The sequence below is a fragment of the Coregonus lavaretus genome (assembly GCF_964263955.1).
Source record: "Coregonus lavaretus genome assembly, chromosome: 5".
NCBI lineage: Eukaryota > Metazoa > Chordata > Actinopteri > Salmoniformes > Salmonidae > Coregonus > Coregonus lavaretus.
The window spans coordinates 64,692,961-64,710,068 of NC_139992.1; the positions used below are offsets into that span (position 1 = coordinate 64,692,961).

Consider the following 17,108-nt stretch of genomic DNA (forward strand, 5'->3'; position numbering starts at 1 on the left):
AGGAGGGTGGCACACTCATGGGGATGGGGATCATGTGCAATGTGAAACGTATTTCTAGATGAAACACTGATTAAGTTTGATGAAAAAATTACTATGTTTTTGTGTGTTGTACTTAGTCAATTTAAAATGTGCTTAGAGTTTTAAAACAACTGCCTTTTCGATGATCTGTTTTGAGTTTTACACTAAGCATTGTGAAAATGTACCACATACTTGTGGAAATTGCACACCATGTGCTTTCCAATGCTTCGAAATTCACAATCTTAATCTACACTATGTTGCCTCATCAACTGAGCTGTGTGTGTGTGTGTGTGTGTGTGTGTGTGTGTGTGTGTGTGTGTGTGTGTGTGTGCGTGTGTGCGTCAGACTGACAGTAGCAGAACAGGAGCCAAGCCTCCTGAGATCCTCTAGGCCTTTTGAACCCTGCTGATAACTACAGTATCAGTGTGTCTGATGTTGGTTACTCACCGCTATTTCAAGCTGCTTGACTTCCTGGATATCAGGGCGTGGATAGCATGGGTGACTCAGAGCGGATGTGACAGCTAGTCAGGCCTCTTCTGACTCACTGACTGGCCTCCCCCTTAACCTATCATTGTGTGTCACTGGGTCTGTATACACTGCAGACTTTGACCAGTTGAGACAAAGATGCAATGTGACACAAGATCATTCCAAAATTTGACCTTTCACCTTGAATATGCCTCTTGATCTGAAGCATTAATTCAGTATATGACAGCACTAGCAGTAGTACACTTTCAACTGTAAAGCTTGTTTTGTCCACGTTTATTATTATTGTCTATTATGATTTATTATCTTACTAATGTCTCTCTCTTTAAAATGGATGCACAACATTATTTTGTTATTAATGATTTCTCTGGTTGTTTTTCTCTCTACCTTCTTTTCTGCTAACCAGAGGGACCAATCAAACTGTTCTGTAGGTTTTTTCTGTCATGTGGTTGTGTTTTCACTGTTCCTCGTCTCCCAAGTAATTGGAAATTGTATTTTCTGTTGTAACCGCAAACGTGAAGACAAGACACACACACACACACACACACACACACACACAGGAAGAATGTCCACATAGAGATGGCCCTTTATGCTCTATGATTCTTTCAGTCTAACCAAGCATGAAACTCTTTTTTTCATGCATTCTCTTTGAATTCTCTTACGACTGTTTGCAAACTCCCCAAAAATATTCATAATTCTTCACTGCTGTACTGTAAAAGGCTCGAGCACACCAAAATATGAAACCACAGTCTATCCACAAAACATGAACCACAGGACATTGACTCCTAGTTGGAGTCGTTTGTCATCATTATCGGATCCTGAAATGCTGGGGTCCTTAGCCTGTTAAATATAATGGGATGAGACAAAATACTGTACAATGTGTCTTACTTAGTCTTGACCGATGGGAAAGCACTGAAAATGCCATATTTCCAACTCCTGCATGGTCTCCATACTGTACTCTACCTTGTGTGTGTGTGTTTTATTGTGATGTCTGGAAGTGTCTGTTGTTGCATGTTGAAACACATTGACGTGCTGCTGCAGGTAGGCTGGTGATGCTAGTAAGATAGGAGAGTGTTGTGCAAGCCTGGAATGCCCTGGTTGTCACACTCTCCAATCCTGATCCTTATCGCTCTGCTCCACCGCCAGCGGTACCTCTGTCTGTCTGTGTGCTACTCATGTGGCAACACGAGAGGTTACCCGGGGAGAGGCAGTCAATCTGGGCTTATATACTCAGTATGGCCATAATCCTTGTCTATATAAACACAATCTGCTGCTGTGGCATGGATGACAACCGTAGCCATATGCACATTCAATATCGTAGCTAACTCAATTTGGTGTCCCCCAAGGCACTATTCTGGGCCTGCTTCTGAATTGGATGTCTTGGTTAAATAAAGGTTAAATCAATAAACTGTAGTGGCTATGGCTAGCAGTAAAGAGCTAGCCAGAGCCCATCATGCCCTGCTATAGAAGCGGCTGTAGAGCACATCTCCAGTTCTCTCAGGTGTGACTTAACATGAGACAAACGGCCAGTCTCAGCCTATTTATCTATCTACGGAGGGAGGCATCTCCATGTGTGTCACTACCACCAGTCACTGATAAGACTGTGTGTGTCCCACATGGCACCCTTATTCCCTATATAGTGCACATTATTTCCTATATAGTGTAGTGGAGGCTGCTGAGGGGAGGACGGCTCATAGTAATGGCTGGAATGGAGTCAATGGAATGGTATCAACCACATGTTTGAAACCATTCCATTGACTCCATTCCAGCCATTATTATGAGCCTCCTCCCCTCACCAGCCTCCACTGATATAGTGCACTTCTTTTGTAGTACTAAAAGTAGTGAACTACATAGTGAATAGGGTGCCATTTGGGATGCATGCAGCCTATGTCTATCCCCCATCACACGACTTGTGCACTGTGTGTTTGTGAGAGCGATGATAGAGATAGGTAGATGGTGTACTTGCTGACTTATTCCTCTGTGTTCCGGTGTAGCCGTGAAGATTAAGAAGCCTATCAAGACCAAGTTCCGTTTGCCGGTGTTGAACTGGGTGGCACTGAAGCCCAACCAAATCAACGGCACTGTGTTCAATGAGATCGACGACGAGAGGATACTGGAGGTAGGGAACCATCCACTCACCCCCACAGATATGCATTTCACACTTTGACCTTCTATAAAAGCTATGTTGGTCTACTGTACTTCAAACAACATGTAGGCTACTCACCACAGGGCAGGTTGCTTAGGATTCAAACCTTCTCACTTGAAGTGTGTTTTCAACCTCAGGACCTGAACGTGGATGACTTTGAGGAGATGTTCAAGACGAAAGCCCAGGGCCCGGCCATCGACTTGACCATGAGCAAGACCAAGGTCATCCAGAAGGGTCCCAACAAGGTGGCGCTGCTGGATGCCAACCGGGCCAAGAACATGGCCATCACCCTGAGGAAAGTGGGCAAGGCCCCCGAGGAGATCTGCAAGGCCATTCAGCTGTAAGACGTCAAGGACTCCTCCTACACTACACAACCTAGTGGTCTTCTTAATCTACAGTACTAGTCAAAAGTTTGAACACACCTACTCATTCAAGGGTTTTTCTTTATTTGTACTATTTTCTACATTGTAGAATAATAGTGAAGACATCAAAACTATGAAATAACACATATGGAATCATGTAGTAATCAAAAAAGTGTTAAACAATTTTTGAGATTCTTCAAATAGCCACCCTTTGCCTTGATGACAGCTTTGCACACTCTTGGCATTCTCTCAACCAGCTTCACCTGGAATGCTTTTCAAACAGTCTTGAAGGAGTTCCCACATGTGCTAAGCACTTGTTGGCTGCTTTTCCTTCACTCTGCCATCCGACTCATCCCAAACAATCTCAATTGGGTTGAGGTCGGGGGATTGTGGAGGCCAGGTCATCTAATGCAGCACTCCATCACTCTCCTTCTTGGTCAAATAGCCTTTATACAGCCTGGAGGTGTGTTGGGTCATTGTCCTGTTGAAAAACAAATGATAGTCCCACTAAGCCCAAACCAGATAGGATGGCGTATCGCTGCAGAATGCTGTGGTAGCCATGCAGGTTAAGTGTGCCTTGAATTCTAAATAAATCACAGACAGTGTCACCAGCAAAGCACTCCCACAACATAACACCTCCTCCTCCATGCTTTACGGTGGGAAATACACATGCGGAGATCATCCGTTCACCCACACCACATCTCACAAAGCCACGCCGGTTGGAACTAAAAATCTCAAATTTGGACTCCAGACCAAAGGACACATTTCCACCAGTCTAATGTCCATTGCTCGTGTTTCTTGACCAAAGCAAGTCTCTTCTTGGTGTCTTTTAGTAGTCGGTTCTTTGCAGCAATTTGACCATGAAGGCCTGATTCACACAGTCTCCTCTGAACAGGTGATGTTGAGATGTGTCTGTTACTTGAACTCTGTGAAGCATTTATTTTGGCTGCAATTTCTGAGGCTGGTAACTCTAATGAATTTATCCTCTGCAGCAGAGGTAACTCTGGGTCTTCCATTCCTGTTGTGGTCCTCATGAGAGCCAGTTTCATCAAAGTTCTTGAAATGTTCCGTATTGACTGACCTTTATGTCTTAAAGTAATGATGGACTGTCATTTCTCTTTGCTTATTTGAGCTGTTCGTGCCATAATATGGACTTGGTCTTTTACCAAATAGGGCTATCTTCTGTATACCAACCCTACCTTGTCACAACACAACTGATTGGCTCAAACGCATTAAGACAAATTAACTTTTAACAAGGCACACCAGGTGACTACCTCATGAAGCTGGTTGAGAGAATGCCAAAGCTGTCATCAAGGCAAAGGGTGGCTATTTGAAGAATCTCAAATCTCAAATATATTTGGATTTGTTTAACACTTTTTTGGTTACTACATGATTCCATATGTGTTATTTCATAGTTTTGATGTCTTCATTATTATTTTACAATGTAGAAAATAGTAAAAATAAAGAAAATCCCTTGAATGAGTAGGTGTGTCCAAACTTTTGACTGGTGGTGCATTTAGCACCGCGAATTAGGGTTTGTTTGTGTGTCTGCATAGCATAGCGTCTGTGTGCATGTCTGTGTCTCCAGTCCGTGTTTGTGTGTGTGTTTGTCTGTGCCTCCGCATAACGTGCATGTCTGTGTCTCCAGTCCGGGTAATAACCGATATCCCCTGCGTCCCCCCACCCGTCAGGTTTGACCTGCGCACCCTGTCGGTGGACTATGTGGAGTGTCTGATGCGCTTCCTGCCCACGGAAAACGAGGTGAAGATCATGCGTCAGTACGAGAAGGAGAAGAAGCCATTGGAGGCGCTGACGGACGAGGACCGCTTCATGATGCACTTCAGCAAGATAGAGCGGCTCATGCAGAAGATGACCATCATGGCCTTCATAGGCAACTTCTGCGAGAGCGTGCAGATGCTGACACCGGTGAGGCTCTCTCAGGGCTTACCTGATATGATTGAGGTTATAGGTGATGGGAGAGGAGGATTCATTCTTCGGCCCTGTATACACTCAAGTTTTGCAACTGATATGGAATGCTTTTGGGTTTTGTGATACAACGGGGAGTGTTTCTGCACACAAAAAATTACACAAGCATTGTGGAGACACTGCACAGGCATTGTGTGAACATTTTTGTGCAGACCAACTAGGGCTGGGCGATATGGCCAAAATATCATATGACAGTATATTTCAAAATGTTGATGCTATTTGACGGTATTTTATGTTTTTGAATAATAATATTTGCTTTATGAGTAGTGGGACCCTAGGGTTGCAACACATACATTCTAAGTGATTTCACTGGGTCTTTCTCCATTCTGATTGTTTTATACTGTTTAACTTCAACCAAAATTAATTTCCTGCATTTTCATAAATTCCTGCATTTCCTGCACTCATTTGAGGTAACTTCCACACTACCACGTAGGGCTGCACGATATGGGCAAAAAATCGAGGCCTTATTTTTAACCAAATGTTGCAATTACGATTTGACTTGCGATTTAGATCAAAACAGTTTGGTGAACTGTTGGAATCATGGAAATAGAATGTTTATTCTAATTCTATAGTTAGAATATAAATAATAGTGGGGACTTTGAACACAGTGTTGTTTGACATGACAAGGAATTTTAAAAAATGCCAGGGAGGAGTTATTGTGACAGGGTAGGAACCAAAGTGTTGGTCAGTATTTCCTATGGGACCCTATAATGTTTAGCTATATTAAATGTTTCTTCATTTAGCCAACATATTCATGCTTTGCCTATTCCTCTTTGATTTTAAAGATACTGCTGCACAAACAACATGCTGATTTAGGCCTACACCATCACTGGTATCAGTCTGTATAGCTAGCTATGTTTGCTCTGACTCAGTACATTTGCTAGCTAGGTAGCCAGCTAACTAGCGATTAGCATTAGTGGCTAACACGGTTTACCTTGCTAAGAAAAGACAGACTAGCTGTTTGCAGATGTAAGAAACACAAACTAATAGTGTGGATTTATATTAAGAAGCAAAGTGGAAACAACATTGTGCTGCATTGACCATGCGAACTGAACGCAAGTGTCTCGTGGTCAAGCAACAACAAATGCACTCCTTGAGTGACAGGGCTAGGTCTGTGTGGAAAGCGGCATGAAGAGAGAGATGGCTCAAGTGTGTTTATTTTACCAGGTAAATTGACTGAGAACACATTCTCATTTACAGCAATGACCTGGGGAATAGTTACAGGGGAGAGGATGGTGGATGAATGAGCCCATTGGAAGATTATGGGGGATGATTATGTGGCCATGATGGTATGAGAGCCAGATTGGGAATTTAGGCAGGACACTGGGGTTAACACCCCTACTCTTACAATAAGTGCCATGGGATCTTTAGTGACCACAGAGAGTCAGGTCACCCGTTTAACATCCCATCTGAAAGACAGAACCCTACACAGTGCAATGTCCCCAATCACTGACCTGGGGGCATTGAGATATATTTTAGACCAGAGGAAAGAGTGCCTCCTACTGGCCCTCCAACACCACTTCCAGCAGCATCTAGTCTCCCATACAGGGACCGACCAGGACCAACCCTGCTTAGTTTCAGAAGCAAGCCAGCAGTTGGATGCAGGGTGGTATGCTGCTGGCCCAAGTAGCGGTGTAAACTATAAAAATGGACGTTACACATGGCATATCAAATTTAACAAACCAAAAGTTCAAATACCGTTATAGAAGGTAAACTAAAAACCCAAACCGATCCGTGCATCAATACCGGTATATAGTAAAATATGGTATTCCGCCCAGCCCTAAGACCAACTCTCCATTGTATCACAAATATATCAGTCGTATCACAACCATTGTATAATATGTTGTACAGTGACTTGCAAAAGTATTCATCCCCCTTGGTGTTTTTTCTATTTTGTTGCATTACAACCTGTAATTTAAATTTATTTTTATTTGGATTTCATATAATGGACATACACAAAATAGTCCAAATTGGTGAAGTGAAATGAAAAAAATAAAAGCAAACACATTTGGTGTTTGCCAAAAGGCATGTGGGAGACTCCCCAAACATATGGAAGAAGGTACTCTGGTCAGATGAGACTAAAATTGAGCTTTTTGTTCATCAAGGAAAACGCTATGTCTGGCGCAAACCCAACACCTCTCATCACCCCGAGAACACCATCCCCACAGTGAAGCATGGTGGTGGCAGCATCATGCTGTGGGGATGTTTTTCATCGGCAGGGACTGGGAAACTGGTCAGAATTGAAGGAATGATGGATGGCGCTAAATACAGGGAAATTCTTGAGGGAAACCTGTTTCAGTCTCCCAGAGATTTGAGACTGGGACGGAGGTTCACCTTACAGCAGGACAATGACCCTAAGCATACTGCTAAAGCAACACTCGAATGGTTTAAGGGGAAACATTTTAATGTCTTGGAATGGCCTAGTCAAAGCCCAGATCTCAATCCAATTGAGAATCTGTGGTATGACTTAAACATTGCTGTACACCAGCGGAACCCATCCAACTTGAAGGAGCTGGAGCAATTTTGCCTTGAAGAATGGGCAAAAATCCCAGTGGCTAGATGTGCCAAGCTTAGAGAGACATATCCCAAGAGACTGGCAGCTGTAATTGCTGCAAAAGGTGGCTCTACAAAGTATTGACTTTGGGGGGGTGAATAGTTATGCACGCTCAAGTTTTATTTTTTTTGGTCTTATTTCTTGTTTGTTTCACAACAAAAAATATTTTGCATCTTCAAAGTGGGAGGCATGTTGTGTAAATCAAATGATACAAACCCCCCAAAAATCAATTTTAATTCCAGGTTGTAAGGCAACAGAATAGGAAGAGTGGGGGTGAATACTTTCGCAAGCCACTGTACATCAGTTGTACAACCTGTGTGTACAGGGCCTTCTTTAATTTGACTTATTCTCCTCTTGTCTGACTTTTGTTCTACTTCCTTCTTTCTTATTCTTTACAGCAACTTCATGCGATCATCGCTGCATCTGTGTCAATAAAATCCTCACAGAAACTCAAGAAAATTCTTGAGGTAAGCGACCAATTACAGATTTCTTTGCATCAAAAATACTCTGTGCTGATTTTTTTGTTGTTGAAAATATTGTTCCTGGCTGCCTTCTGTGTTGATGTTCCAATGCTGTTGTTTTCCCCCACAGATTATCTTGGCTCTCGGAAACTACATGAACAGCAGTAAAAGGGGAGCAGTATACGGTTTTAAACTACAAAGTTTAGATTTGGTAAGAGATTCTCTCTCCCATCTTAAATGTATTGCTAGTGCATAACGTGCTTCAGGATTGTCATTGTTTGCATCCCAAATTGCACCCTATTCCCTATGTAGTGCACTATTTTGAACCACAGCCCTATGGGCCCTAGTCAAAAGTAGTGCACTACATAGGGAATAGGGTGCCATTTGGGACGCATGATCTTCACACGTCTTTTTATCCTCTAATTACCCCAGCTACTAGACACCAAGTCGACAGACCGGAAAATGACACTGTTGCACTACATAGCCAACGTGGTGAAGGAGAAATACCACCAAGTCAATCTGTTCTACAATGAACTGCATTATGTGGAGAAGGCTGCAGCAGGTACGATTCACAACAAAGCCTAGTGATATTACAGTGATAAAGGGCTGATGCTAAATCAGATCCTAGGCTGCACCCTATTCCCTACATAGTGCACTACTTTTGACCAGAGCCCTGAGGCCCTTGGTCTAAAATAGTGCACTATATAGGGAATAGGGTGCTATTTGGGACGAATCCCTAATGAACTACATGAACAGCAGTAAAAGGGGAGCAGTATACGGTTTTAAACAAAGTTTCAGTTTTGAAAGATATTCTCTCTCCCATCTCAAATGTATTGCTAGTGCATAATTTGCTTCAGGATTGTAATTGGCTGAATAAATGGCACCCTATGGGCCCTGGTCTAAAGTAGTGTACTAAATATGGAATAGGGTGCCATTTGGGACGCATACCTAATGATCAGTCATTGGATTTGGACAGGATTGTAGCCTATCTTTGGTCTGCAGGCACTTCTGTTGCTCTGTATCTTCAGTCATGTCCTACAATGCATTGTGGTGTTGTTCTCTTGCTGGGGCATTGACTCCTCCATGCTGGGTGTTACTCTGAAGACCTGTGCTGTAAACTCACTGAGGTATGGCCCTCCTTGGGGAGTACCCTGCTTCGAACAGTTTGCAATTCTGTTTGTGTGTGTGTGTGCGCAATCTCAGTGTCGTTAGAGAACGTTCTGCTGGACGTGAAGGAGCTCCAGCGGGGAATGGACCTGACCAAGAGAGAATACAGCATGCATGGTCACAACACCATGCTCAAAGACTTCATCACACACAACGAGGGCAAGCTGAAAAAGCTGCAGGACGACGCCAAGATCGCACAGGTAAACCTCACCTCACTAAATTTCTAATACAGCAACTTTATTAAAGGTTAATGGGGCATTTTCCTGGACACAGATTAAGCCTAATCCTGGACTAAAAAGCACTTTCAATGGAGATTCTCCGCTTTTTAGTTCAGGACTAAGTTTAATCTATGTCTGACCGTATTGTTTGATGGGACTAATTTACGATTGGCATATGTTTAGATGATAAAGAACGTCGCAGGGAAATCACGAATGCAAAATGTGCTATTTTCTTCTCACAGGACGCCTTCGACGAGGCGGTCAAATTCTTTGGCGAGAATTCCAAAACGACGCCCCCGTCCGTGTTCTTCCCGGTGTTTGTGCGCTTTATCAAGGCCTACAGGGTGAGACTGATGTTCCTCTCTTACACACCCTTCAGAATGTCCAAAAAACATCCCACCCCACCTTCCGCTCCTGACCAACCCTCATCCCTGTTCCCCCGACTGTGGAAACGCCTCAGTCTAAGTGTGTATCCGTGTGTTTGTGTGTCTGTTCTTTCAGCAAGCGGAGGAGGACAACGAGCAGAGGAAGAGAGCGGAGCAGGTGATGATGGAGAAGCTTCTGGAGCAGGAGGCCATGATGGACCAGGAGCACCAGAAAGTAACCTCTCTCTCTCGCCGTCTCTCTCTCTCTCTCGCCGTCTCTCTCTCTCTCTCTCTCGCCGTCTCTCTCTCTCTCGCCGTCTCTCTCTCTCTCTCGCCGTCTCTCTCTCTCTCTCGCCGTCTCTCTCTCTCTCGCCGTCTCTCTCTCTCTCTCGCCGTCTCTCTCTCTCGCCGTCTCTCTCTCTCTCTCTCGCCGTCTCTCTCTCTCGCCGTCTCTCTCTCTCGCCGTCTCTCTCTCTCTCTCGCCGTCTCTCTCTCTCTCTCTCTCGCCGTCTCTCTCTCTCTCTCTCGCCGTCTCTCTCTCTCTCTCTCTCGCCGTCTCTCTCTCTCTCTCGCCGTCTCTCTCTCTCTCGCCGTCTCTCTCTCGCCGTCTCTCTCTCGCCGTCTCTCTCTCTCTCTCGCCATCTCTCTCTCTCTCTCGCCGTCTCTCTCTCGCCGTCTCTCTCTCTCTCTCGCCGTCTCTCTCTCTCTCTCGCCGTCTCTCTCTCTCTCTCTCTCTCGCTGTCTTTCTCTCTCTCGCCGTCTCTCTCTCTCTCTCTCTCTCGCTGTCTCTCTCTCTCTCGCTGTCTTTCTCTCTCTCTCGCCGTCTTTCTCTCTCTCTCGCCGTCTCTCTCTCTCTCGCCGTCTCTCTCTCTCTCTCGCCGTCTCTCTCTCGCCGTCTCTCTCTCTCTCTCTCTCGCTGTCTTTCTCTCTCTCTCGCCGTCTCTCTCTCTCTCGCCGTCTTTCTCTCTCTCTCGCCCTCTCTCTCTCTCGCCGTCTCTCTCTCTCTCTCGCCGTCTCTCTCTCTCGCCGTCTCTCTCTCTCTCGCCGTCTCTCTCTCGCCGTCTCTCTCTCTCTCGCGCGCGTCTCTCTCTCTCTCTCGCCGTCTCTCTCTCTCGCCGTCTCTCACCGTCTCTCGCCGTCTCTCTCTCGCCGTCTCTCTCTCTCTCGCCGTCTTTCTCTCTCTCTCGCGTCTCTCTCTCTCTCTCTCGCCGTCTCTCTCTGTCTCGCTGTTTTTCTCTCTCTCTCGCTGTCTTTCTCTCTCTCTTGCCGTCTCTCTCTCTCGCTGTCTCTCTCTCTCTCTCTCTCTCGCTGTCTTTCTCTCTCTCTCGCCGTCTCTCTCTCTCTCGCCGTCTCTCTCTCGCCGTCTCTCTCTCTCTCCGTCTCTCTCTCGCCGTCTCTCTCTCTCTCTCGCTGTCTTTCTCTCTCTCGCCGTCTCTCTCTCGCCGTCTCTCTCTCGCCGTCTTTCTCTCTCTCTCGCCGTCTCTCTCTCGCGTCTCTCTCTCTCTCTCGCCGTCTCTCTCTCTCGCCGTCTCTCTCTCTCGCGTCTCTCTCTCTCTCTCTCGCCGTCTCTCTCTCTCTCGCCGTCTCTCACCGTCTCTCGCCATCTCTCTCTCTCTCGACGTCTCTCTCTCTCTCGCCGTCTCTCTCTCTCTCTCTCTCTCTCTCGCCGTCTCTCACCGTCTCTCGCCGTCTCTCTCTCTCTCTCTCTCGCCGTCTCTCTCTCTCGCCGTCTCTCTCTCTCTCTCTCTCGCCATCTCTCTCTCTCTCTCTCTCTCTCGCCGTCTCTCTCTCTCGCCGTCTCTCTCTCTCGCGTCTCTCTCTCTCGCCGTCTCTCTCTCTCTCGCCGTCTCTCTCTCGCCGTCTCTCTCTCTCTCGCCGTCTTTCTCTCTCTCTCGCCCTCTCTCTCTCTCGCCGTCTCTCTCTCTCGCGTCTCTCTCTCTCGCGTCTCTCTCTCTCTCTCTCGCCGTCTCTCTCTCGCCGTCTCTCTCTCGCCGCCTCTCTCTCGCCGTCTCTCTCTCTCTCTCTCGCCGTCTCTCTCACGCCGTCTCTCTCTCTCTCGCCATCTCTCTCTCTCTCTCGCCGTCTTTCTCTCTCTCTCGCCGTCTCTCTCTCTCTCGCCGTCTTTCTCTCTCTCGCCCTCTCTCTCTCGCCGTCTCTCTCTCTCTCTCTCTCGCCGTCTCTCTCTCTCGCCATCTCTCTCTCTCTCTCTCGCTGTTTTTCTCTCTCTCGCTGTTTTTCTCTCTCTCTCGCCGTCTCTCTCTCTCTCTTGCCCTCTCTCACCGTCTCTCGCCGTCTCTCTCTCTCGCCATCTCTCTCTCTCTCTCGCTGTCTTTCCCTCTCTCTCGCCGTCTCTCTCTCGCCGTCTTTCTCTCTCTCTCGCCCTCTCTCTCTCGCCGTCTCTCTCTCTCTCTCTCGCCATCTCTCTCTCTCGTCATCTCTCACCGTCTCTCTCTCGCCGTCTCTCTCCTCTCTCTCGCGTCTCTCTCACGCCGTCTCTCTCTCTCCTTTCTCGCCGTCTCTCTCTCTCTCGCCGTCTCTCTCTCTCTCGCCGTCTCTCTCGCCGTCTCTCTCTCGCCGTCTCTCTCTCTCTCTTTCTCTCTCTCTCTCCGTCTTTCTCTCTCTCTCGCCGTCTTTCTCTCTCTCTCGCCGTCTCTCTCTCTCGCCGTCTCTCTCTCTCGCCGTCTCTCTCTCGCGTCTCTCTCTCTCTCTCGCCGTCTCTCTCTCTCGCCGTCTCTCTCTCTCGCCGTCTCTCTCTCTCGCCGTCTCTCTCTCTCTCTCTCGCCGTCTCTCTCTCTCTCGCCGTCTCTCTCTCGCCGTCTCTCTCTCTCTCGCCATCTTTCTCTCTCTCTCGCGTCTCTCTCTCTCTCTCGCCGTCTCTCTCTCTCTCGCTGTCTCTCTCTCTCGCCGTCTCTCTCTCTCTCGCCGTCTCTCTCTCTCTCGCCGTCTCTCTCTCTCTCGCCGTCTCTCTCTCTCTCTCGCCGTCTCTCTCTCTCTCTCTCTCTCTCGCTGTCTTTCTCTCTCTCTCTCGCCGTCTTTCTCTCTCTCTCGCCGTCTCTCTCTCTCGCCGTCTCTCTCTCTCGCATCTCTCTCTCTCTCTCTCGCCGTCTCTCTCTCTCGCCGTCTCTCTCTCTCTCGCCGTCTCTCTCTCGCCGTCTCTCTCTCGCTCTCTCTCTCGCCGTCTCTCTCGCGTCTCTCTCTCTCTCTCTCTCGCCGTCTCTCTCTCTCTCACTGTCTCTCGCCGTCTCTCTCTCGCCGTCTTTCTCTCTCTCTCGCCGTCTTTCTCTCTCTCTCGCCCTCTCTCTCTCTCGCCGTCTCTCTCTCTCTCGCCGTCTCTCTCTCTCGCGTCTCTCTCTCTCTCGCCGTCTCTCTCTCTCTCTCTCGCCGTCTCTCTCTCTCTCGCCGTCTCTCTCTCTCTCGCCGTCTCTCTCTCTCTCGCCGTCTCTCTCTCTCGCCGTCTCTCTCTCTCTCTCGCCGTCTTTCTCTCTCTCTCGACGTCTCTCTCTCTCTCGCCGTCTTTCTCTCTCTCGCCGTCTCTCTCTCTCTCGCGTCTCTCTCTCTCTCTCTCGCCGTCTCTCTCTCTCGCCATCTCTCTCTCTCTCTCGCTGTTTTTCTCTCTCTCGCTGTTTTTCTCTCTCTCTCACCGTCTCTCTCTCTCTCTTGCCGTCTCTCTCTCTCTCTCGCCGTCTCTCGCCGTCTCTCTCTCGCCGTCTCTCTCTCTCACTCGCCGTCTCTCTCTCGCCGTCTCTCTCTCTCTCTCGCTGTCTTTCCCTCTCTCTCGCCGTCTCTCTCTCGCCGTCTTTCTCTCTCTCTCGCCCTCTCTCTCTCTCGCCGTCTCTCTCGCGTCTCTCTCTCTCGTCATCTTTCACCGTCTCTCTCTCGCCGTCTCTCTCCTCTCTCTCGCGTCTCTCTCACGCCGTCTCTCTCTCTCCTCTCTCGCCGTCTCTCTCTCTCGCCGTTTCTCTCGCCGTCTCTCTCCTCTCTCGCCGTCTCTCTCCTCTCTCTCGCTGTCTCTCTCTCTCGTCATCTCTCTCTCTTTCTCTCCCTCTCTCTCTCGCCATCTCTCTCTCTCTCTCTCGCCGTCTCTCTTGCCGTCTCTCTCTTTCTCTCTCTCCCTCCTCACCTGCTTCCTATAAGGTAAACTATCCCTTCTCTCCCCCCTCCTCCCACTCACCATTTCTCCCTCTTTCTTTCCCTCTCTATCCTCTTCCTATAATTTAAGCTCTCTTTCTCCCCCCGCTCTACCTCTCTCTCCTTCCCCTAACTCTCCCCCCTTCCCCTCGTCTCCTTCCCTCATCCACCTCTGCCCCCCCCCCCCCCCCCCTCCTGCTGGTAGGGCAGTTTTATATTAGATACTGCAGATACCTAGTGTATCACGTCAAGTCAAGATAATCCACTATATATAACCAGTAAACATAAACAGTTGGTAAACCAACCAGTAAATATAAACGGTATATATAATATATACAGTATAACCTGTCCAATGGACACATTAGACTGACAGCTATGGTGTGTCACACGGGGACATCCTTATACTGTTTGAATAGTCTAAAAAGGCGCCTGTGATTTGACTGTATGCGTACGTCCTTGTCTGTGTGTGTGTGTGTGTTTTATTCTATGTCCTTGTGTGTGTGTGTGTGTGGTCTCCCCACCAGTCTCCGTCCCATAAGAACACCAGGAGCAGGAGTCAGCAGCAGGAGGTGATAGCTGAGCTGAGGAAGAAGCAGGTGAAGGATACGGGCAGCCGCCATGTCTACGAGGGCAAGGATGGAGCCATCGAGGACATCATCACCGGTAAACAGGACCATGGCCAATCACCATCAGTTCTACAATCACACACACGTTACTCATACACATGCGAACGCACACAAACACACACACACACGTGTACACACACATGTGCGTACACATACTGTATGCGCGTACACACACACACACACACACACACACATACACACACACACACACTGGGTGTTCTGCATGCAGGGCCTCTCCTGTGCTCTAATCCAGTCTCATTCAATCATTAACATGGGTTTCTAAACCACTAACAAATACGTTGCCTCTTAACTATTGAACTGTTTGAACTGTCAATGATTCAATCCTAAGGCTTTATTTAACCGTAATCATACGTTACAAACATGCATTGACAGTCCAGCTAACCCAACCTAGACACTTGGAGCCGGCGCAAATGTGCATATGATCATTATCTGCTATCTGTTGTCCTTCTTTGTAACAGTTAGTGTTGTAGACGGGCCGGGCTTAGAGTATAGTCCCCAGACCAGAGACCATGGCTGCGTCCCAAATGGCACCTTATTCCCTATGTGGTGCACTACTTTCGACCAGAGCCCTATGCTATTTGGAATGCAGCCCATGTATTGATCTGCTTTATTAAAATATATGACACTGAGAAAACGAATACATATTTTATTCAGTGAACTGCAATAAAATGTGCCTCTGAGGAATTGTTGTATACAACCCTAGGCCATTTACATTCCGTGTGGTGTGGCAATAACACTATAATTCTATATAACAATAAAACATAACCTTATTCTAACTGACAAGCTAAAAGCCTGTCTTGTAACATTTTAACGTTAGCACTCCATAAGATACAGTGGAATAGCTGTAGCGTAGCAACCCTACAGTTGCAAAATTCCGGTAATATTCCCAGGTTTTTCAGAAATCCCGGTTGGAAGATTCCCGAATTTCCTACTTATTCCTTACTGATTCCAGGGAATCTTCCAACCAGGATTTCAATAAGCAGGAAATTCGGTAATCCTCCAACCGGGATTTCTGGAAAACCGGGGAATTTTGGGAAAGTTCCCGGAATTGTGCAACCCTAAGCAGCCCTGTAGGCCTATAGTAGAATGTGTTAATGTGTCTCTGCTTCAGTCTTCTAATGCTGTAGGGTGTTAACCTGTTCTAAAACCCTGTAGATGTGTGCTTCTCCTTACTGTCATGTCTTAGCTGTTGTTGTTGTTTCAATGCAGTGCTGAAGACAGTGCCCTTTACCGCCCGCACAGCCAAACGGGGTTCTCGGTTCTTCTGCGAGCCGGCTCACAATGAGGAGTACCATTACTAAAGCTTAGAACTCTCTCTGAAAGGTTGCTGTAAATACAGTGCTCTCTTTCTTTCTTGCCTCTCTCTTTCTCCGTACTTTCACTGTGTGTTGTGTGTTCTCGCTCACTCTGTGGGTGTGTCACTGTCAGTCACTTGTGTGTGTATGTGGGGGGGGGTGGCGGGGGGGGGGGTGTTGGTGTCTCTGTCACCGCCCCTCCTATGAGGGGAGCATGAGGAGGGAGGGGTTTTGTGGGAGGGGTCGCTGATGTCAACTCCGTTACCCTGCATGACAAGTCATCCCCGTTATATACTTTCTCATCCGTTTGTATCATCACCCATAGCAAACCATAATGTCACAGAAATGTTCCTGTCAGGCCATTGATATTTGCCCTGAGAAGAGGGAGATGGGTAGATGGGTTAGAAACCATGTCTCACTCTAGCTGTATTAGTATAGAGTATATTAGAGTGTACAAAACATTATGAACACCTGCTCTTTCCATGACATAGACTGACCAGGTGAATCCAGGTAAAAGCAATGATCCCTTATTGATGTCACTTGTTAAATCCACTTCAATCAGTGTAGATGAAGGGGAGGAGACAGGTTGAACAAGGATTTTCAAGCATTGAGACAATTGACATGGGTTGTGTATGTGTGCCATTCAAAGGGTGAATGGACATGACAAAATATTTAAGTGCCTTTGAACAGGGTATGGTAGTAGGTGCCTGGTGCACCGGTTTGTGTGAAGAACTGCAACGCTGCTGGGTTTTTCACACTCAACGGTTTCCCGTGTGTATCAAGAATTGTCCACCACCCAAAAGACATCCAGCTAACTTGACACAATTGTGGGAAGCATTGGAGTCAACATGGGCCAGCATCCCTGTGGAACGCTTTCGACACCTTGTAGAGTCCATGCCCCTACGAATTGAGGCTGTTCTGAGGGCAAAATGCAGGGGGGGTGCATCTCAATATTAGGAAGGTGTTCTTAATGTTTAGTACACTCAGTGTATATCAATCGGACCGCATGGTAAGTGCCCTCTGCTGTTAATATAGCTGAAGTGCTTCCTAGACCGTAGCCCAACGGATTCTCACTTACTAGCATCCAATACGTATATATTGCATTACATATGTTATGTTGACCTGTATTAATGCCAGTAGTTATGTTATAAAGTATATAGTAGTTTTGCTTTAGTAGATGTAGGGTAATATTGTCAACATAGCAGAGTCGTTTAGCCTATAATTATAAAATAATTATATAATATTTTGTAAGTTAAGATGTATGACTCATTTTAAAAT

At 47.1% G+C, this 17,108-nt stretch overlaps 1 protein-coding gene across 2 annotated transcripts in view; it reads left to right on the forward strand.

Moving 5' to 3' along the window:
* The window catches only part of LOC311129063 (formin-like protein 2), a 104,982-nt gene that overhangs the window by 82,827 nt on the left and 5,047 nt on the right, over positions 1–17,108 (forward strand). The window contains exons 16-26 of one of the 2 annotated variants that reach the window (XM_084161331.1): positions 908–928; positions 2,496–2,620; positions 2,785–2,987; positions 4,701–4,935; positions 7,948–8,016; positions 8,141–8,221; positions 8,443–8,572; positions 9,214–9,377; positions 9,638–9,739; positions 9,897–9,995; positions 14,413–14,551. In XM_084161331.1, coding sequence (XP_084017457.1) covers positions 908–928; positions 2,496–2,620; positions 2,785–2,987; positions 4,701–4,935; positions 7,948–8,016; positions 8,141–8,221; positions 8,443–8,572; positions 9,214–9,377; positions 9,638–9,739; positions 9,897–9,995; positions 14,413–14,551 — 1,368 coding nt within the window. The remainder of the gene's footprint in view (positions 1–907; positions 929–2,495; positions 2,621–2,784; positions 2,988–4,700; positions 4,936–7,947; positions 8,017–8,140; positions 8,222–8,442; positions 8,573–9,213; positions 9,378–9,637; positions 9,740–9,896; positions 9,996–14,412; positions 14,552–17,108) is intronic. The other variant, XM_084161330.1, reaches the window with a different exon arrangement.